The sequence below is a fragment of the Idiotropiscis lumnitzeri genome, chromosome 6, assembly GCF_059441095.1.
Source record: "Idiotropiscis lumnitzeri isolate Australia: NSW breed Sydney's pygmy pipehorse chromosome 6, RoL_Ilum_1.0, whole genome shotgun sequence".
NCBI lineage: Eukaryota > Metazoa > Chordata > Actinopteri > Syngnathiformes > Syngnathidae > Idiotropiscis > Idiotropiscis lumnitzeri.
In genome coordinates, this window is record NC_142396.1 from 985136 (window position 1) to 1006620 (window position 21485).

The following is a 21485-nucleotide window of genomic DNA, read 5'->3' on the forward strand; positions in this document are numbered from 1 at the left end:
ATATCCCACGTGTTTTTTTTTATGTTGATATTTTCTCCCTCCCGTCCATGCTTAATAGGACGTATAATAGACTTAATAGACCATATTCAGGCAATAATAGACAGCAGGGGTCCTCAATCCTGTTCCTCGTGGGCCGGCGTCCCGAACACACCTGATTCACGTCACAAAGTCATTCTGTGGCACGTTTTCACCCACGATTAAGTTGTTTCGATGTTGATCATGTTCGCGCCTGTGAGCATGATGGCCCCGAAAATTGTGTCGCAGAACCGAATGTTTGTCGTGATTACTCCAAATATTTCAATCAATTTGATTCAAATGTAAGGATTGCTTGCAAATTGATTTGAAGCTAAATTCTTGACATGAGCGTATTGCATCACTCCAACTTTTGTTAACAATGCCGAATATGAATGAAATGGACCACTGCTAAAAAAAAAAAATGTTTTCTTTAATCATGACACAATTGTAAGAGAAGCGGTGGATTGACATGAATCGGCCCTTTAAGGTTATTTCGTTCCGCTTTTTTCAAGATGCTTCTGATCAACCGTAACCGTAACTGACTCTGCATCGGAGACAAACTGAGCTTTTTTTTTTTTTGTTTTGTTTTTCTAGACACACATATAGGTGTGTGTGTAATATGGAATATTGAGTGTATTTTAAATCAAAGACTGTTCTAATAGCTTTCCATGATTCATGAATACAATCTCAAGGGAATCATCTTTACGGGTATTTTTTTTTTCCAAACAATTCTCCAAATTTCAACATTTATTTGTGCCCACAAGCGCCACACTCCGGCAAGACCCAGTAGTATCTTACGCACGGCGTTTTGTTCTGAGATGACGTGCTAAAGATGTACATTGATATGGGTCAGTATTTGCAAAGTATGCAAATTATTTTTTGAAGTAAATCAATTATTTAACTGCGTTAAAAAATATTTAAATGAACCTCGAGTTAACGCTTCAATTTTTGCAGGTCTAATTATTATTATTAATAATTTAAATTTTTCATATGTCTAAAATTTTCTTGGCAGTGATTGGAGCTGGCAGGTCGATATACGGAGGGCCGCATTTTACGCATGCACACGCACGCACACACCCACACACACACACACACCATTGAAATGAGCTTTTGATTGGTTGAGATTCACGTGCATCCAAACTTGATTTACGATGGAGGACGATGTCAGAACATGATTTAAAAATTTACTTTCAAGGCTCACTTTTTATTTGAATTCAATTTTATGCGGCCAGGTCAACTGGCTCTGTGTCAAGGTTTAAAAAAAAAAAAAAAAAAGACGACGGAGAATTGGGTCCAACTGCAGCAAAACTGTCAGGTGTAAATTTGAGTTGTTCAAGCATATATTGTCGACGATCGGGTGTTTCATGGATGTGCGGTGATTGATGTCTCTTGATTTTGGTATCGTGGGAGCTCGCTTGCGATATGCCGTCCGGCCTACGATGGGGAATGGCTTGTGCAAAAGTATTTGCATCCGCAAGTGCTCGATTTGAGAACTTGGGCTTGCGAGCTTTGCATAAAAATGCTTCAGTTTCTCTTTTTTGGCTTGTTTTGCTTCACATACGGTGTGTTGCAAACCCTTCTTGATGAGCTAAAAGTTAGCTTCAAATATAGAAATAAATGATTTTGGGTTCAGCAAGGGCAGGTCACCACCCACCACACTCACACACAGAAAGAAAACTTGCCTGCTGCAAGATGAAACTGCATGTTTTCTCTTCCTTACCAGTTCAAAATGAACCTTCTATACAAACAAAAAACTACGTTTAAAAACTTCGGCTAGGTTCTAAGCTTCTTTACACAGACCAGAGAGGAAGTTAAACCGTTAACCCAGTTCGGTTTGACAAAAACGTTTACCACCATAATAAAGTAAGCGGATTGGAATCGATAATTAGCCAGCTAATGATTGGAATCGGGACCCCGCCCCACTTGTAATGGTATGTCCCAGTTTTAGGCGGGAGGCGCGGGTTTCGTGACGTCACAATAAGGAAATACAGGCATGCTCGAACGCCCGCTGCGGTCTCGCGTCTCTTCTTACACAAACAATGATCTTTAAATGAATCTCTGCCGTTAGCCGCGGCGTCATGCACGGATGTCTCTTTTTTTTTTCTTTTTCTAGCATCGATGTCTGGGCCCGACAATTTTTCTGAATAAGCCGGAGGGTCGAGTCTGCGTGGGGATAGAGATTAGCAGCCGGAGGGCGGGGAACTGACCGGCAAAAAATGGTCAAGTGCCCAAATCTGCTGCACTGTTTATGACTATAGCGCGCGCGCGCACACACACACACACGCACACGCGCGATACTAAAGGTGTAATAATCAAGTATTTGTTTAAAATGATGGAAAAGAGATCAAATGGCTGGAATGGAGTGCTGAAGAGCTTCCAAGAGCATGTGTTTGGCACCTCGCAGTGATAATGAGACACATCTCACCCTGTCACCTCTCCACCGCGATGACACCTGCAGCAGCTTTCAGCTCGCCCACGCCCGAGTCCAAATATAAGTCCATCTGTCTGTTTTTTTGACAAGGTTAAGTTTGCAAGTTAGTGTGACCACTTCAAAATACGAAACTCTCCTATACTCTATTCGAGTAATCGTGCATAGCTCTCAGCTCCTGAAAGCTATTTCTTTGTCGAAATGGGTTTATTTGTTTTCATGATAGCTTATGTAACTAATTGCCTTGTTAGGCTACTAAAATTTTTCCACCATTTGTCGTGTTGTACTTTGGAGGAGCATGAGAACATTGTGACCCAGGCTACTCCACAGCTGTCAGATGGCTCAGCTTGTGAATTGTGCCACAATGAGTTGAAGACTCGAGAGCAGAAATTCAAGTGTTTTGCAAAAAAAAAAAAAAAAAAAAGAAAGACAAATGCCAGCATCCCAGAGGCAACGCAATGCATTTTTTTTTTTATTGAGCACATTTCATTCCGAAGGCAACTCAATGTGCTTCACACAAGCAAAGACAACACCAACAAGCAATTACAAAAGAAAAGTACTAAAATGGACGTTGATGACATTTTAACAAATTAACAGAAAACTTAAAAAAAAAAAAACATTTTAAAGTAAACTAAATAAAAATGGTTTCGTAAAGTATCTAATTAGAAAAAAAACAATAATAATAATAATAATAATATAATAATTAATAATAAAAATTAATAATAATAATAATAATAATTTGCCCTTTATTAGTCCCACAATGGGGAAATTCGAGATTCGAACCCAAGCCTCCTGGGGAGACTGGGTCCTGAACGCGGCGCCTTAGACCACTCGGCCATCCTGGCAGCCAACAAACATTGAAAATTGGTAGGAGGACATTAAACATTTGAGGAAAAAAAGCAAAGTTTTTAACCTGAATTGAACAAAATTTCCACTCGGGAGCGACTTCACTTCCATTGGCAGTTTATTCCATTTGTGTGCAGCATAACGGCTAAATGCGGCTTCACCGTGTTTATTTTGAACTCCCTCAAAGCCCTCCTGGGTTTACATTCAATTAGCATTTCTTTAACGTATTCATGTACAGTAATTAAAACAAAAAAAAAAACAAAACTCTACTGTAGGTCACGTGTTGATTTTCTTTGGATTTCCCTCCGGATGTTTTTCAAAGAGAGTCAATATGAAAATGCACAGAGTGGTCCTCTCTCTCCGATGACCACCTGACAGCAATTAGTGCCTTACCCTTTATATTTTTCTGTCTTTTTGACCTCTTAGTTTTGGAAGCGCTTGGTGGTACACTGCTCTTGGACTGCTAGATCATGTTCAAGTTGGTAAGTGAAAGCGACATCCAAGAGCTTGCATCCATCTACTTGTGTTTCTTCCGACTCAAAGTCGATATTTTGTTGTCTAGTTCTGTATTTTCTTTTTCTGTCGAAATGTCTTATTTGTCATGGAAAAGATTAGAAGCAATTTGTCTTGATTAGGCTATTCTTCTCGCCGTTGCGGGGGGTCGCATTCTCAATTGCATAAAAAAAAAAAAAAAAATCGATGTACTCCGCTATGTGAACCAGCGCAGAGAAGAAATGTTTGTGATCAATAAAAGAAAGGCTTAAAACAATGAAAAGGAAAAGGAAAATTATCCAATGAATGAATTGCCAATTTCTGGTTTTGTCAAGTAGGCAAGGCAACTCTTGACTTGTTTCCGCTGAAGCAATCCGAGAGCTGCTTCGGCGTATTACAGCGAATTGTGCCCAATACAATCCAACTTTATTTCTATCGCGCCTTTGGCGACAGCTGGAGCTGCAACAAAGCGCTTTCCATATGGTGGAATCGAAATTAGCAGGAAATGAGAGGACAAACTCAAAGATATCCAGGCGTCAGCAGAAGAGCGACAGTCTCACGTTGAGTCGAAAGGCAAAGCTTAAAAATGTGTCATCAAACAAGTTTTGAGAGGGCTGGCCAAAAATTCAATGGAAGGTTGAATGAATGTCGCGGAGCGCTTTTCTTTTCACTGTGGTACCTTCGGAATTTAACAAAAAAACAAAAAAAAATTTTAATTCTAAATTTTGCGCCAGACTTTTGTCAGTATTATTATTTTTTTTTTCGCAAAGCAATTTGGAACAGGTTGAAAATTCCCTTGCGACAAGAAAAGGTCCGGTGGCCGAGCTGAGACGGATGGCGGGTGCAGAACAAGCTTGAATGACGGCCGCAGGATGTGCGCCGCCGAGGAAGGGTCCAATGACGTTTGTAGGACGTGCGCCGAGAGAGAGAGCGAGCGAGAGAGGCCCGTCGTGGCATGGACAAGCGACGGACGTGGCAGTCGAGGTGGTCTGATGACAAGTGTCGCGGTCCATGCCACCCAGTCACGACGTGCACACGTGACGGGCGCCGCGATCCGGCCGACCCAGTCCTGACGTGGACATCCGAGGAGTGACGTGGTCAGCCAACTGATGGGGCGGTCCAGGCGGACCAAACGTGCGGCGGCAGCCCCAGCCGCCCAGTCATGACAAGGACGGACGGGCGCCCCGACCGCTCAGGCGTGTCGTGGACCGGGAACCATTCAGGACCCGCTTGAGCAACTGAGCCATGAGCAGTCGCCAGGACCGAGTGCCAGAGCGGGAATGGCGGCCGTAAGCCGTCATGGCTCCGAGACCGCAGGGACGGCGAGCTGCTGCGGTCCTGAAATTGTGTCGCCATTTGCCTCTTTGGCCTGTCAGCGGACAGCTGAGATGAATGACAAGCAGGCAGATGGCGGCGACGGTGACCACGGCATGTAGGCCGACGATGTGCGCCTCCTGCTGGGTAGTTTGTGCATTTTCAGAATGAGCTTTTCTTTCGTGGTCGTGCTGGTAAAAAAGTGGACGACCCGAACTTCACGCCGCTACACAATATGAAGACCTCGTTGTAATATTCTTGACTCGCTCATGCCGCGGCTTGAAGTAGTCCAAAAATGACACGCGGTTTTTATCATCGGCTGGGTTATTATCTGATGATTTGGGAAAAAAAACATGATTTGATCATTCACTGGTACAAGATCAAGGAATTACGTCACTGATTAGGCTGCCATTTGTGCTATTTTCATGAACGGAATTAACCTCCCATAATCCGCCTCTGACATTTTCACCAGCTGGACTAGAATAAAATGAAATTACATTTGCAAAAAGGAGCACTCAGTTCTCCTGACTCCTCACATTTCAATTTTAGAACGGACATTTTTTTTTCCTTTTTCTGTCTCAGTCAACAAATTAAACACTCTAAAATGTCTGAAGGTAAATAGTCGAACGTAAAATATCGCAACGCAACATATCTTGTGTGTGTTTGTTCGCGAGGCGACTCCATCGAGGTTCCTTTCAATGGACAGGAGGAGGAGGAGCTTCTCCATTCCGACAAAAAACTAAAAATTGCCGCTAAAGGTTCACTAGAACTTGTGGTTCCGGGTGTCCCACAAGGCTCTGTCTTGGGTCCTCTACTCTTTTCCAACTTTATCTTGGCAATCTTTTCCTTCATCCCCACGGCGCCAATCCGTCCATTTACACTTCCATTGTTGCAAGGATGATTCCCAGCTCGATCCACTGCCACTCTTCCTCCTTCGCTTTCTGACTGCTTTTCGGAACTCAAACTTCGCTTCTCATCCAATTCCTCCTTTCTTTCCCTTTCGCCTCAGGATAAGATTCTGGGCGTCATCCTCGGCGACGCTCTCTCTTTTTGAGCTCGCATTTAAACAAACTGGCATCAATCAAAATGACCCGGTCCACATACTCTTACTTCCAAAACATCAATCGTCATCCCGACTCACTGCCGCTCTCATTATTCCGAGCCTTGTCATTTTTCCGCGACTCTCCCCTGTGTGGTCTCCCTCCTTGCAAGTCGCTGCACAAACTACAGCTTCTCCAGAACTCTGCTGCCTGTATTGTCACAGGAGCGCCCCCCGTATCTGCAACACGAACAAAAGTACGTCTATACGGCATCAGAAATGTTCAATCTTTGTTTCCCCGACTTTTCGGAATATTTTTTAAACGTCAAAAAGGGTCACAGTCTCCAGAGCGGCTCACAGATGAACGGCCACCTCGTCTCTGTGATTTATTGATTGACTTTTTTCGAAGCTGCGTGTTTCAAAACAAATTGTTTTTGAAACGGCTTCGAAGCACGGTCGATTTAGGTGAGCTGTCTCGCTCGTACGTTGAGAGGTTTACCAACATTTCCCGACTGCAACCACAAAGAAGGTCTTGAATTGTTATTGGACTTGGGTGTGTCCTTGAATGATGACGTTGCGTTATTTGGTGCGATTCACCCACAATATCCTCCCTCCAACTGTCACTTCATTTCCACCTCCCCGTCTTCATTTTAATCCGACAGGAGAGATAGCGGATTAGGTGGGTGCTCGGGAAAGTTAGAGGATGGGAAAGGGAGTGAGAGATTAAGTGGATTGCACTTGTGAACTCCTTGAAACTCAGGTCAGATCGCGCCGGATCGAGCAGCCGCGCAAAGAAGAATCGCCATTTCCCAAAAGACGAGAGACGTTTCAGAATGACTTTCTTTCATTTCTCTGGAAATTTCGGAAGAGACGAGAGATTATCAGAAACTTTGAGGTACGGTTCTGTTTCCAAGATGATATGACCACGTTGGTGAAAAAGTTAGCTTGTGTTTTGTGCCGGACTCGCGGCGCCGTGGAAGATCTGCTCGTGATGTTTCTGTGCTAGCCTCGTTTGTTGTCGTACGTCTGAAGATGGCACATTTAATGCTCTGAATGCCAGAAACCGAGTCTGTGACTTAAGCAAGAAATGTCTGGAACCGATCATTTTTCGTCATCGTCATCATCTTATGACTTGTGGACGGCATAGAGCGGTCGTTGGCCAGCCGAGAGGTTGCGGGTTCCCTCTCCGACACTTTTGGCATGAAACTCTCGATTTGAAGCTTCGGCATCATGCAAGTTGACACTTTTGTTAACCGAGACTTTCTTTGGATCACCCCCCTACTCAATTTCCCTTCCCACACCGTCAACGTGTTTGAAAAGCCTGCCCTTAAGCTTCCGCCTTGACTGCTTTTCTCTTTCTCTCCACTTTTGTCCGGACACAAAGTATGCTGTACCTAATCAACATGTCAAGGAGGTCCTCGGCTTTTCCACTCCGAGTCGCAGCATTCAAAGCGCCTTCTTTCACGTTCCTCTTCTCTTTGTGTCCATGGACGTATTTTGCTCGTCTTCACTGTCTTTGAATCGGAGGAGCGGAATTTTCGGATGACAGCACATGTTTTATCTTCAAACCAAAAGATAATGAATACAATTCTGGACGACACCTGATTCCAAACTCTGAAGTACTCACGAAAGTCACTAAACAAATAACGTTATAGCGAGGGTGTCCAACTCATTTTTGCGGACGGGCCACATCGTTGTTCTGGTTTCCCTCCGAGGGCCGTGATGACTGTGAATCCATAAATGTTGCGTTATCGCAACCAATTCATGGATAGCCAGTTTGGAAATCAGAAGCCAGTAAGTAATTGCTAACGAAAAAATATAATATTTCATCGCTCAATGTTGTTAAACGTGAAGAAAATGTGCTCGACACAGGAAGTGGACGCACATGATTTGCCCTTCGCAGACCACATCAAATGAAGTCGCGGGCCAAATCTGGCCCCCGGGCCTTGAGTTTGACACTGGTGCGTTATAGAATTCGTAAGGAAGGGAAACTTTGGTATTTCCTGCTCAAAAATGTTCAATGGCGTGGTGGGCGTCTTCAAATGGACATTTTCATCTGAAGGAGTGACATCACGGTGTCCTCAAACGGAGTCGGAGAGATTCGCCCGTTCACGTTGGACGTACACTCACTAGTTGGACTTTTTGTATATTTGGAGGGATGGACATGAATCCAATCTCGAGATCCGTATTCCGTTTGAATGAATGATGCCAGCCTTGTTTGTCTCATATTCAAGAAATGAGTCCGGAAGGTTTTGTGGGTCTTTGCTGAGGAGTTTGTAGGCACACGTGTGTTGCGCTGGAATTAGTTCTGGTCAAATGAGAGCCTATCCTTGACTGAATGTGGTTTCTTCCTCATTTCAGCGGAAGACGGAAGCGAGCCGCATCCAATTTAGCAGCACGCATCGGGCTCTTCATTTCAAATGAGCATTACAAAAAAAATGCGCAACGGAATGAAGGTGAAATTAAAAGCCGTTGCGAGTTTCATATGCAATTGATTTGGCAAAGAGGACGGCGATTTTTGGCGGCGACTTTGCAAGGAGCGAGCGTCTTGTGAGGAATTGCTTTTTAAGACAAAACACGTCATGACTGTTTTACACGCAATCAATTCAGGAGATATGAAAACGTTTGTATGCACCTGTTTTTCCATGTTTCAGATGAATTTTGAAAAAAAAAAAAAAAAGAGAATTGCCATCTGCTTCATCAGAAGCCAGAAGTTTGGTGAGGTTGAATTTGGTCATTGACTTCATCGTATCTCATTATTGTCTCATTCAAGAAAATGATGCTCGTGGCGGCACGGATTTATTTTCTGCAAACATGATACCTAAAAAAAAGTTTGGCTGAAAAATGCGGAGGTCGACCTTAAAGCCTCGATGAGATCCAGATGTTTGTCCCACTTTTTTTTTTTCGCTTTACAACGAGCAATTTTGATCAATGTGACGTGCAACGGTGGCCCGCTGGCCTTGACGTGTGTGATTTCCTCCTTTTCTTAATTTGGCCGACTTCATCTTCCTCCCACATTCCAAAAATGTGAACGTTAAATTCACGGTCCCCACGAAACACGTGTGTGAGTTCATCACATTTTTGTGGTGTGTGCGTGTGTGTTTGGCGAGCAGTCAAGAGCGTCGTCTGCCTCTCAGTCAGCAACCCTGAACAGGATAAACGTTATTAACATTATCCGAATCCAAAGACTCGGCATTCACCCAAATTGTAGTTCAAATAAATTGGAATGTAATCGATCTGAGTTTTTTTTTTTTTTGTTTTTTTTAAATCACATTTCCCAGATGTGTTTGGGAGATTTTGTCATGGTCAAATGAAACCACACCTCATCTTTTTAGCCAAAACTCCCAAAGTTTTTACATTTTTTAATTTTTTATTTAATAAAATTTTTTTTTGAGAACAAACGGTTGCTCAGCAAAAGAACTCCGTGCCACCGGAGGCTTCCCATCCGTTTTTCTTCGACTCAAACCGGGCCTTTAGACAAGATGGAAGGAATTATGAATTGTTCAAAAATAGCAGAAAATATTTCAAAAGATACATCTCAGTCTCATTTCTGATCACAAAAATCTGACATTTGTGTAATCCAATTTTTGTCCATTTTTATTTCAAATACATTGTATACATATCGCCGCCGCCCTGTGAAAAACAGCGACTTCCAATTTTCATTTTCATTTTTTTTTTTAAATTAAAATTAATCGGTAACACAGAAACTCCATTCACGTAAAAATGAAAACAAAAAAAAAATGTCACAAGACTGCGACGATATGCTGCTGTTGGACTTGAGTCGATTCCGATCGCAGCCACCCACGAATATGTCGTCAAATAAAACAAAGTTTTCTGGCAAGACGTCATCGCTGAAACGTCTCTTTGTGTTTTCTGCGTTCATAGGACGAGTTGCGCACTCCGCCTTCCGCCGTCCGTCTTCTGCTTTTGAATCCTTCTTTTGTCTTCTTCCTCCCTGCCTGGATTTCCTCCCGTCAAGTTCGCTGCTCCAAAGCATGCCTCAATGTTTGCCGGCAACACCAGCAGAAGCATTATGGAAGTGAAAGAGAGACGGCCATACTGCTCACTCACTAAGTCCCACCAGGACAAGGAAGGCGTTTCTCTTGGTGAGATAGTTGACATTTCATAAAAGTTCATATTGTGTGTTCTCGAAACATCATCTTGCTCTCATGTCATTTGTATTCTTCAGGCGACAGCGAGGACGTCGCTATTTGCCACCAAGAAGTGCGAGTCCCAACTCAGAAATCGTACTCCTCCAGTGAGACGCTCAAGGCCTTTGACCAGCACCAAGACCCGACCAGGTGAGAAATTCAATTGGACGCGTCGTCACGAGTCCATTTTCTACTGCGCTCAACTTGTTTGGTTCGTGTCCAAACCAGCAAGTGGCACGCCATTTGTAGTCGCTGCTACAAAGTGACGGCGAACACTCATGGTTTGCCATTGGTGCTTTGAATTTTCACAGATTCGGGTGAGCATATTTTCATTTCCAAAAAAGCCTCGAGATCTTGAAATGATACTTAAAGATGGCGTACATGATAACGCTAAGAATTTTAAAATAGGCCTGCATGATTTTGGTGTAAAGCGTGCGATATGCAATTATGGCTGTTGCAAATTGCGATCTTTAATATGCCCCCCCCCCCCAAAAAAAAATGACATCATCATCATCAAATGAAATCCATGTGGAAAAATATGAATATATGGAATGTTCGTAATGCCCCTAGATGGTGTTCTCCGATTGGATGCCGACGTTCATCATCGGATTGGTCAAAGTTAGATGAAAGCGTACAATAGCAAAGGAATTCTTTTGCATTCTCAACTGCATGTGCCGTTACCGTTACATTTTTGTCAGATGATGTCTCGTCTGTAAGGGTAGAAAAAAAATAATAGCTTTCTTTTAAAGTCTTACTTAATAAATATGACAATGTTCTAAATAAGACCTCTGCTGTAGAAAATCCAGCGTTTACAAAATATTTCTTGCTATCTCGTCAGTGTAATCGTGTAAATAATAAAACACTCGTGTCACGAGGCAGTTAACAAAGAAAAAAATTAATGACCGGACACGGCTCAGCTGTTTTCTCAAGATGAGCCATGATGCAATCCACGATTAATTATTTCTTCAGTGTGAACTTTGAAGTTCTTAAATAGAATTTATTATTTATTTATTTAAATGTTTTTTTGTTTTTTTGCAACTTCGGAAATTGACCCTCCCAGTTCCAACGGCCGTTCTCGTGCATATTTCCGAGCCGGAAGTCTGAAAATTCCAACCTTCCTGGAATGGAGCTTAGCTATGTCTGTGGCTCGGAGTCACATATGAACGAACACAAACGCTTAAAAAGTGGATGGATTTGAATTTGCACATTGGAACGCGCTTTATTGTTTGTATTTCTTCTGGAACGAGTCTGGATTGAATGGGTAGCAATTTGTTTTATGAGCTGTCACTTGTATAGCGCTTTTCTACCTACGTTAATTTGCTAGCGGTGCGCCAGAGGGTCACAGCTGGCAGCTACAAATTGAGACAAAAAACCCCCCAAAAAAAACAGTTCATTTTTGGAACGATGCAAAAAAATTCAATGATGAACTGTGATCTGAAGTAGTCCGGGTAGGAAATAAACTTTCCCGACATTGGTCATTAGTTTATCTGGAAGGCTCAGATGTAAACTCTAAAAAATATCGAAATTACAGTTTTGACAGATTTCAAAACAAAACCATTTTTTTTTTTTAATTCGTCCACCATTTTTGTTTTGACAGGTTATTTTACGGCACATCAAAAGGACGCAAGGACATGGTTCATCGTGAACAAGACGATTACAGCATAGATGGTGAGTATTCATCTAGTTGCATATACAGAATTTTTATTTGTTTTTTTTAACACAGTAGGAAGCTCATGTCGTCGTACGGAATTTGGAGCAAAATTCTTCTATGGAGGAACATTCGCTTTGCTTTTGTGATTCGAAAGCAAATGCCACAAGTATTTCATAAAGGTGTGGAAATCGTTTCAATGCTTGCCAATGAAAGAAGATCTCACCGTCACGTTCTCTGACTTAAAATGAATCGCATCCAGTACAGAAATATTTGATAAGATTATGGAATCATAAAATTCAGAAATAATTAATCAATTTACAAAGATGGGGGCGGGGCAAAAGGCAAATGAACACATTTTAAAAACTTAGAAAAATATAGCAAAGCTGCAAGTTGTTCTCTGGTACCAATTAACACGGCATCAATTTGGAAGAAATTCTTATCTGCTTCTTTTTCACACTTTGTCTAATTGGAGCTCATTTAAAATTAATATAACTTTTAATTGGAGAGCAGCACTCTTCATCTTCAGCTGTGACATTAATTACAGAAAGCTTTTCTAATTCCCCTTTCATTTGCTGATTCAAGATGAAAAGGGACATTCTCCGATTTTTTTTTTTTTTTTCGATCATTTGTTTGCCCCGTTTTCATTCATTTTTCAAAGGACTGACACACAAACATGATTTCTTGGTGGAAGGCAAATTTCACCTCCATTCTGAAAATCCGCGTTTCAAACGGCTTTCATTAGACTTTCTTGTTTCAGGATTTTTGCTTGTGAAAAGAAAGCTGGTCTAAGCCATTATTTTTCGTTCGACTTCAACTTCTCCCCAAAAACTCAAACCAATATACGCAAGTATTAAAATGGTTTGGGTCTTACTTAGAGGAAAGGCGTTACTTTGTGACCATTTCAAGTTTTGACTCAGATCAAATGGCCAAGACACGTGGGGTCCCTCAGGGGTCAGTCCTCGGACCCCTTCTGTTTAGTCTTTATATGTGAGCTTTGGGTCAAAAGTTTTGCGAACGTCAACGTTGGCCATCACAGTTATGCAGACGACGCACAGGCATGTCTATCAACGACCCCGAAGGACGCCAGTTCAAGAAATGTCGTGTCACGGTCAAGCGCAAATTAACATCAACCAAAATCGCCTTCTGCTTAACCAAAACAAAACTGAGGTCCGTAATTGTTTTCGGCGGATTGCTGATAGAAAATGCCTCGAGTCACTGTCTTTAGAAAATAAAAAATCAAATCTGAAAATCTTGGGCTGTTTTTTTTTTTTTTTATTAGACTCAAATCTGACTTTCAGCAATCCTATCAAATCAATCACTCACTCAGTTTTTTTTTTACCCGTTGAAAAAAACAAAAACATATCGACACGGAAGGGTTACAGACTCCCAGCAGAACATCTGAAACGGATCTATGCTTTTATCTCCAGTAGACCACAACAAAGAGCTCAGAAGATTTTGCTCCAGTCCTGGAGACTTTACGATGAGTTGTAGAATAGAATTTTAGAGTCGCTAAATCACCGAATGCTTCGGGTCCTCGATTACCTGACAGAAATCCGGACTGAACACAAACCCAGAAGTGCTCTGAGGTCTGGCAAGTTTGTGCAGTTCCGAGTTCAAAGTAAACACGGTGACGCTGCATTTCGCTGTTATGCTGCACACAAATTGACGGAAGTGAAATCATAGCAGAGCGTAAATGCTTTGAAATCCATCTTGAAAACTTTGCTCTCCGCTCGCGTGAAGCACGTTGAGTTGCCTCGCGTAGGAAACGTGCGCTCGCCATCCAACCGCCTCGTCTCGTCATGAGCGCATGAGGACCTCCGCTGTGGTTTGTCCCGTTTGCTTGTTGCGCAAACTCCGCTTTCACCCGTTCCCAGTCAACAAGACACCGCCTTCCACTCCACACGCCGCCAATTCATCCGCCGGTGACTCATTCAAGAGCGCAGATGGCACCTCCACACTTTTGCCACATCCATCCATCCGTTTTCAAACGCTTACGTTTGCCATGTAAAAAAAATCAATCAACTTTTTTCGTTAACGATGCAGCGGTCGACGCTAGCGCACGAGCATGTTCGCCAGATTTGAGCTCAAAAGCGATATTTTGTTCAGAGAGGATGTGCTCATGATTTATTGCGAACATGCCACAGTATTTGACTTCGGCAAATATTTTTGAAGTACGACCGAGTTGAAATATTTAAGCGCGTTCCAAAAAAATTCTTTCAATGTGAGCCATTTGATTGAATTTCGCGTGTTTTCATGAATGCCTCTTTGCAACTACTTGAAAATGACTCGGCTTTTGTTATTAAACAGCTGTTGTCCAAAAATGACATCGGTCATAACGTATAATGTGAGGTGATCCTTACGAAAGTCGGAAATGCTTCATGCCTTCAATATCATATTCACAATCGTTTTTTTTTTTTTTTAAATGATGTAACAGCAAAAGATGGAATTTGGCATATTGGGTGTACGTCACTTTGCTTTTTTATTCACCGACGCATGGTATCGATTTTCAAGCAAATGTAAAATCAACTTTATGGGGTATTTTCTGTTCTCAGAAATGTAAAAAAAAAAAATAAAAATGATCTGAATGATTTTCCAAATTTAACAACTCTTTCACACTTGCATGCATCCGTTTTCTCTTCCGCCGGCCTTTGAAAATGCCGAACGGTTTTTCAGGTCATCATTTGAGTCTTCGTCAACTGGGCATCTGTGAGCCCCCGCCACGCCATGGCCTGGTCTTCTGCTCCGAGATGGCGCTCCCCCGCCGCGGTTTCTCGGTCGCAAGCGCGCAGGACCGAGAAGTGGATAGTCAAGCTGTGACGTCGCCGGATGGAGCCATGCGGCCGTGGGACCGCGGCGGTCTGGGCAAGTCATCTCGGAGGAGTTCCTGTTTGTCCAGCCGCTCCAACTCCGTGCTGACGCTTACCGATACCGAACATGAGAACAAGTCTGACAGTGACAACGGTAGGACAGGATTTGTTTATTGATTTTTTTTTTTTTTTGTCTCGTACTCTTTTTACGGCTCGACCGTGGAATTCTTCCAGAAAGCGTTCTCTGACTTTGCACGGCGCACAAAAAGATCTCAGCAGGGGCGTCGAAATGTTTATTTGTTTTTGTTTTTTTTTACCTCGACTCGCTTTGGTGTTCAACTGCCGTCTTCTTCTCTTGATCATCTCATCACTTTCAGGTGGCATCACTTCTGGGTATATCGTCCAAAAAATTGAAGAATTAAAATTTCAACAGTTGATTTTTTTTTTTTCTTTTTTTCAGAAAACATTTTTTATTTATTTTTTTTTACCTCAACTTCTAGTTTCTATTCTATTTTATATTTGTGTAAATTTCTTTTCACGTGTCCCAAAATCCGAGGCAGCACACCAATGCCGCGCTCACTTTCAGTGAATTTTTGTGGCTCACAAAACGGAGAATGTTGCGTTTCCTGCTCGGTTTCAAGATAGGCGCTCACGCGAACGCCCGTCCACTTTCTCTCAAGGCGATTTTCCCCAACAGGTGTGCTTTTCATAATTAATAATTTTTTTTGCTTTTCGCAGTCACCTCAATGCATCCCCGTTCCCAAACAGCGCGTTTTCATTAAGATATACGAAGCCACTCCTGAGTGAGTTTTCATTAAGAGACGACGCGATAATTAACACCGAGCTAAAGCGCTGAGTCGCCGCATTTCCTATATTAAGTTTGATAGTGTTTTTATTAGATGACATTACGTTGCGTATGTCAGAGCTCGGGAGAATACGCTCGGTCTGTAAAAGTGAGTCGTCGTCAAGTTTTCCGTGGCTTAATTGACACTTAAATATGCAGCTGTTTGGCTTTGAGTGGGTGTTGCCGCCGCAGCTCATTCCATTACGCTTGCGCTCGCTAGCTCTCATTCCCGTGTTTGATGAAATGCCGACGCACGGGCTGAAAAGATGATTTTTCGGAGAGTGTTTGCCGCGTCACTCTCAGGGTGGCCAAATCTGCTGCAACGCTCAAAAGGAGCTGTGTTCTCTCAGGAAGACATTTTAAGCCTCCGTCGTTGTCACTCATGGAAATGAAAGTTTGCACCGCGTCTCGGACAAGGGCGGCACTTTATATTTCATTTCATGATCAAGCAGCGTTTTTCTTTTTCATCTGTCCTTTGCAACGGTTGCATGAAGTGCATCGGCAATCATCAAGTAACGCGGCCACTCAAGAGTGAATTCAATGTTCGGGACGCCGCCCTCAAATGAATTCAACTTGCTCCCTTTTGCTGCTTTAATTAGTCAATAATAATCATTTGTTTGATCTCAATTGACATTTGAACCTCAATATCAGTAATCTGAGCTTGCTACATGTGCTCAGCAGCGTTCGCTTTCTAAAATGAGGTTCGTGAGGTGAGCCTTTTTTTTTTTTCCTCCCATGGCTCAATGGGTTTTTGTTTCCCTGGTGGCACGTGCGTATGACACGGTCGGGATTCATGGGGCTCAAATTATTCAAGAGTGCTTCAGGGACACTGAGACATCAGCGCAAAGTCCAGAATTAGAATCAGTGCGACGCGCTTGATGCAGCGGTCCGTCTCTCCCGTCCTTAATACGAGACCTTGTCCAACAAAAAAAAGAAATTAATCAACTTTGAATCGAAATTTAAGTTGTAACCTTGCATAGACTAATTGAAAAACATTGCAATGAAATTTCATACGATGCAAGTTTTTTTTTCGAGGGGGGGGGGGGGCGCGAACCTTTTGATATACCCTTGAAGCATCCGCGGCACCCAATCAATACATACTGGCCGTTTGCACAACTGGGCCGCGAGAATTGACTGGCAATTTATTCGCTTTGCCTTTCAGCAGTGGCAAGGCCGTGCATTTCTTGAATCAATCCCCCTCATAACTCCATCATTTATGACTTCACGGCTGGACAAATAATATGCAGAAACACACTCAAGCGCCACTGAGTGAGTGTTCGCTTCTCTTGAATCGTCCGTCTTGAAAATCAAATCGACGCTTTTCTTCCTTCGGACGTTGCGGGTTAAAAAAGCAAGAACAGATTTTTCAAACGCTTGCCGGGAAAGAATGTCTGGCCTGGCTCTGCTCGTTCATAAGTGATGATGGAATCACCGGCCACGTTCGCACCTTCAACGTAAGGCCACCAACTTAATTTTTTTATTATTATCATAAATATGATTATGATCTCGATTATGTCAGGCCCGCCACTGCCACCCGGCAACGCGTGCTGTGCCGTGCCGTTTGCAAAGAGCATATTCACGCAGCAGTTTCAGTTGTGATTCTGCGATCGTGGCGGCTTCAGTGAGATGGCAACAATTGGGGGGAATGCATAACTTGACACTCGCGATGCGGCGTCTGTTACGTCTCTGATGGCGTGTTGACGTCTGGCAAATTCAACGTGCCACCACTGCATCAAAAGATGGAACGGCTTGAAAAAGCTCGCTGGCGGGCCAGTGCGGTAGAAAGAGGCCACTCCGGTACGTCATTGCGTAAAAAGTGAAAAGGACGCACAAAAGGAGAGGCAGATTGTCAAGAGGAGTGTAATTTGTCTTTTGGAACCAGATTACTGTCAGCAAACACTTAAGCTGCTTAACACGATGACATGAGCTGTTACGCAGACAAACGCCTGTTGGTGCGCACTGAGCGAGAAAGGATGAAAAAAAAACTAAAAAAAACTTGAGCATTATTGTCGCTAGAAAAGGCCTTTCTTTTTGCATCCAAGCTAATTGACACATAAACGATGATTCCAAGTCACACTCGGCGACAAATCCTAAAACTCCATTCTAATAAGTCTTTAAAAAGTTCCACAAACAAACGCATCGTATAAAGCAAAAGCAGTTTTGTGCCATCCTTCAATGCCATTTTCTTTTTTTGCAAGTCAGCCCTTTGCAATTGGAACCAAAAAGTTATTTTTTTTTTTTATTGTTCAAACCATTTGCAAATCTTTTATACATGCCTTGAGAAATGTTTTGTGAGAAATGAAATTCTGCACCTATTCGCATGTTTTGTCCATATTTATTCGCCCTCCGCATTCTTCGAGTGTCGTTGTGAATGGTGGAATTCATGAAAAAAAAAAACTTTCGTCAAAAATGCTGCTTTGGTTCTTTCATAAGAAGTGACTTGTAGAAGTGCTTCTGCTTGTTCATTAGCACACACACACACACACACACCCACACACACACGCACCGCATGGTGCCATGCAGTCATATTCGAAAGCAATCCAGCGCTGACCACAGAAATCAATGACGAACACCCTCGAGGGATGAACTTTGTCGCCGCAAACGTCGAGACGACGCTTCACTCATGGCAAACCTTGTCGCATCCGTCTTTCGTCTTTATCCGACACAAACAGAGACAGAAACTTAGCGGCGGTAAAAGGCCGAACGGCAAATTCAAGTTGAAGTCCAACTTTCAAATTGTAAAGTTTAATTGGCGTCGCTATGCAGAGACATTCTCAAGATGCTCGACGGACTCGAGCAACAAATTCTCCCCTCGCCGTCCTTTACTTCCATCTTCTACTTGCCTCCTTCCATCAGGAAAGCCCTCTCATTTCTCAGAAGCCATTTGGCAAGAATCCATTAGCAGCACAAGTGCAGCGAGGGAACAAACAAGCGAGCAAGCGAGCTAGCTCCGCAAAGAGAAAAGCACCTTCAATTCCACAGCGGACCCACCAAGTCTTTCGCTTCGGAAACATCATTTGGCAAATTGGCCGCCGACAGAAATATTGACTCATTCGCCGCCATTGACGGGCACGGTCGCCTTTTCGCCGTTCACGATCGAGTTCCGATTCGGTTTCATGTCACGTGGTCGCGGCGATATTGTTGAAGCGACGAGCCAGAGCTGCCCTGGCGCGAACCCACACCGGAACATTTATTTCCACCTGTGACTCCTCCTCAATGAATTTTGGTATCCAGTGCTCGCTTGCTCTCAACCTGGCATGGATGTGCGCGCAAACACATCATCGTTATCGTGCGGTGCCGTGTAATGGCCGGATCAATAGCGCTGCTGTTCTTACAGGATCATTTGGCCTCTGAAGCGAGCGCTCTGACAGCCACTACATCATTAGGACGTTAGCACTACCCCATCTAACACACACGCACACGCACGCACACACACGCACACACACCCCCCCCCTCCTCTACTCCTTAGTAGTGATGGTCATGACAGTTCTTTTAAGTGAACTGAATCAATGGAATGAGTTCATCAAAAAGATTTGTTCAAGAAATGTGTTCCCCCCCCCCGCCCGCCACCTCCAAACATGGACTGAGTGAGTCAAAAATAAATAAATGAGCGCTCACCCGGATGTTGCCGCGATTTATACTTTGAATTACGAGTGTCGCAATAATGTACGAACGAGAATCACGTTGACTCGCTGAATGATTTGTGAACACCAATAGCGTGGGAGTATGTTCCGTAAAATCCCGCCGCCGTCTTACTTTGGCTGCCGATTGGTCGTTCGCAAAGATCGACGACACGACCGCAACCGTAAAAGCTCCCTTGAGGCACAGAAGAGACGCCCACTCGATTGCATCTGAAGGCGAAAAGCGCGTGCTACTGATCTTGTGAAATCTGCCCGGCAACACCAGCTCGCTGAATTGTGATTGGATGAAAACTCTCGCCTAAAACTTCAACTCTGGGATAGAATATGACGTCAATGTGAAGAATAGGATCGTGTTTTCTTGATGTGATGATGACGTGAGGCCGGCACAGAAGCTCCTTCCTCATTCGTTGTATTTATTCTTTGTCTCGTCTACTCTCGAACATTTCCGCTGTCGACCGAGTTTCATGCGTTTCTTCTTGCGCTTCCTTTTTGTTGATCGTCATTATTTGTCGCAAAATTTCCGTCGCCCGAGCATGAGAATGAAGATTTTTCTTTTGCCGATCGAACTTTACGGCCGTTGCTTCTCGGGTGACTAATGACACGTAATCCGTCAGCATCAGCCTGAGGGACTTGTGCGGCAACTTCATTCATCAGCAATTACAGTTCTCTAAGGCTACATCATCCAACAGAGATCATGAAATACACAGCTTGTTGCTGTAAAGGGCCAATGTGTGTGCGTGCTCGCGTGGGTGAAGGCGGACTCGCGATTTGGCCGATGTTGAACTATTTGCTGTCGTCAAACTTTGAAGATTGTTTTATTCTTTGAAAAATTTCCATTTTTCTTCCTCTCTCTATTTTCCTTCCTCACACGCACGCACGCACGCACGCTGGTCTTCTCAAAAGTGTCGGAAAGCTAGTGATAATGCGGCTGACCTCAGCATATGGCGAATTTCGCATCTTTTTTTGCGATCTTGCTTGAATGCAAAGCCACAAGTTCTCACGTTGCCTCGCCTGTCCTTGGCAGCCGCTTGTGGTGTCATGTTGCCTCCACGAAATGTGATTAGGACACACTAACAATGGCCGCCCGTGTGAGAATGAGACGAAAAAGAAGAAGACGTGAGCCCGCTTGGGTTTGAAGAAACTCTTGCCACCATAAAAAGCCCAAAGTAGCGTCAGCGGATTTGAATCGTAAATCAGCAAGCGAATGATCTTGAAATAAAGCTCTGCCGTTAGCATCTCTCCCGTAGCGGCCTCATGCACGGATGCGACCATTTTTATGAATAAGACCGGAGGGTCGCAGCCGGAGGGCAGGGGACTGACCCTCAAAAAAGGGTCAAGTGCCCAACTCTGCTCATGTAAACCTTTCCGACTTCAAGTTCTTGTCGTGTGTTTGACGACGCAGGAGTGCGCTTGCTGCAAAGCAATTCCAAGTTGTCTCGTTGACATACTTTGATTGGCTTCGACGTTTAGTCGTGTGGTTAAATGCCGCCCGCGCAAAAATGACAGGTTATCATTTTCAGGCCCAGAAGGTGAGTAGGTGGATTTTGAATGACACCTCCACTGTGAGACGCGCACGCGCACGCGCACGCACGTACGTGCACGCTCACGGGAATATGCACGGAGAGCCACGTCTACTTTCATCTCCATCGGTGCGATGAGTGGATGTAAGCTTTTGACTTAGCACGTCGTCTTAAAGGCGACGCGACAATATTAGTGACATTTTTTTTTTTTTTTTTTTACAAACAGAAAAAGAGGCAAGCAAGCGATTTTTTTTTCTTGTTGTTTCTGTGAAAAAAGTATTTCAAGAAATCTTCTTTGCCTTGTCTCCATCGCTCTGCGCCTTCTCCTCGTCTTGCAGCCTTCAGGTATTATCTCTTTCATATTACACACCGAAGCTTTTGGTAATCCTCTTAAACGTGTTCAGCCTCGACATTGGAACTCAACGCGGGCTTTGCCCCCACATGGGAGAGCATTCCACGACATAACGGACTATCTGGGAATATCAGTCTTCCACTTGGTCACCATGACCCCCCCCCCACCCCGGTTTAAAACTCCGACTTGTGTAAGTTGATGTCCAGTCAAACATTGTGTGTGTGTAAAAAAAAAAAAAAAAAAAAGGCAATTACCGGCCCGATTCAATTCTGGTCGGTTGTCGTCGTGACGCTCATAAGCAGAGATGATCCTGCGAATATCGGGCGGGTCTTGAATTGAAATCCTGAATATGTTTTTATCGCCTCACTCTCATTATATGTGCGAG

The 21485-nt window shown here is 43.5% G+C and overlaps 1 protein-coding gene across 7 annotated transcripts in view; it reads left to right on the plus strand.

The window, feature by feature from the left end:
* The window catches only part of LOC148334413 (teneurin-3), a 106430-nt gene that overhangs the window by 4002 nt on the left and 80943 nt on the right, over window positions 1-21485 (plus strand). For 6 of the 7 annotated variants that reach the window (XM_088299596.1, XM_088299597.1, XM_088299598.1 and 3 more), the window contains exons 2-6: window positions 3716-3771; window positions 10114-10240; window positions 10324-10435; window positions 11883-11953; window positions 14610-14897. In XM_088299596.1, the coding sequence (XP_088155722.1) occupies window positions 3760-3771; window positions 10114-10240; window positions 10324-10435; window positions 11883-11953; window positions 14610-14897 (610 nt within the window). In that variant the 5' untranslated portion in view covers window positions 3716-3759. Of the gene's footprint in view, window positions 1-3715; window positions 3772-10019; window positions 10241-10323; window positions 10436-11882; window positions 11954-14609; window positions 14898-21485 lie in introns of all 7 variants that reach the window. The other variant, XM_088299599.1, reaches the window with a different exon arrangement.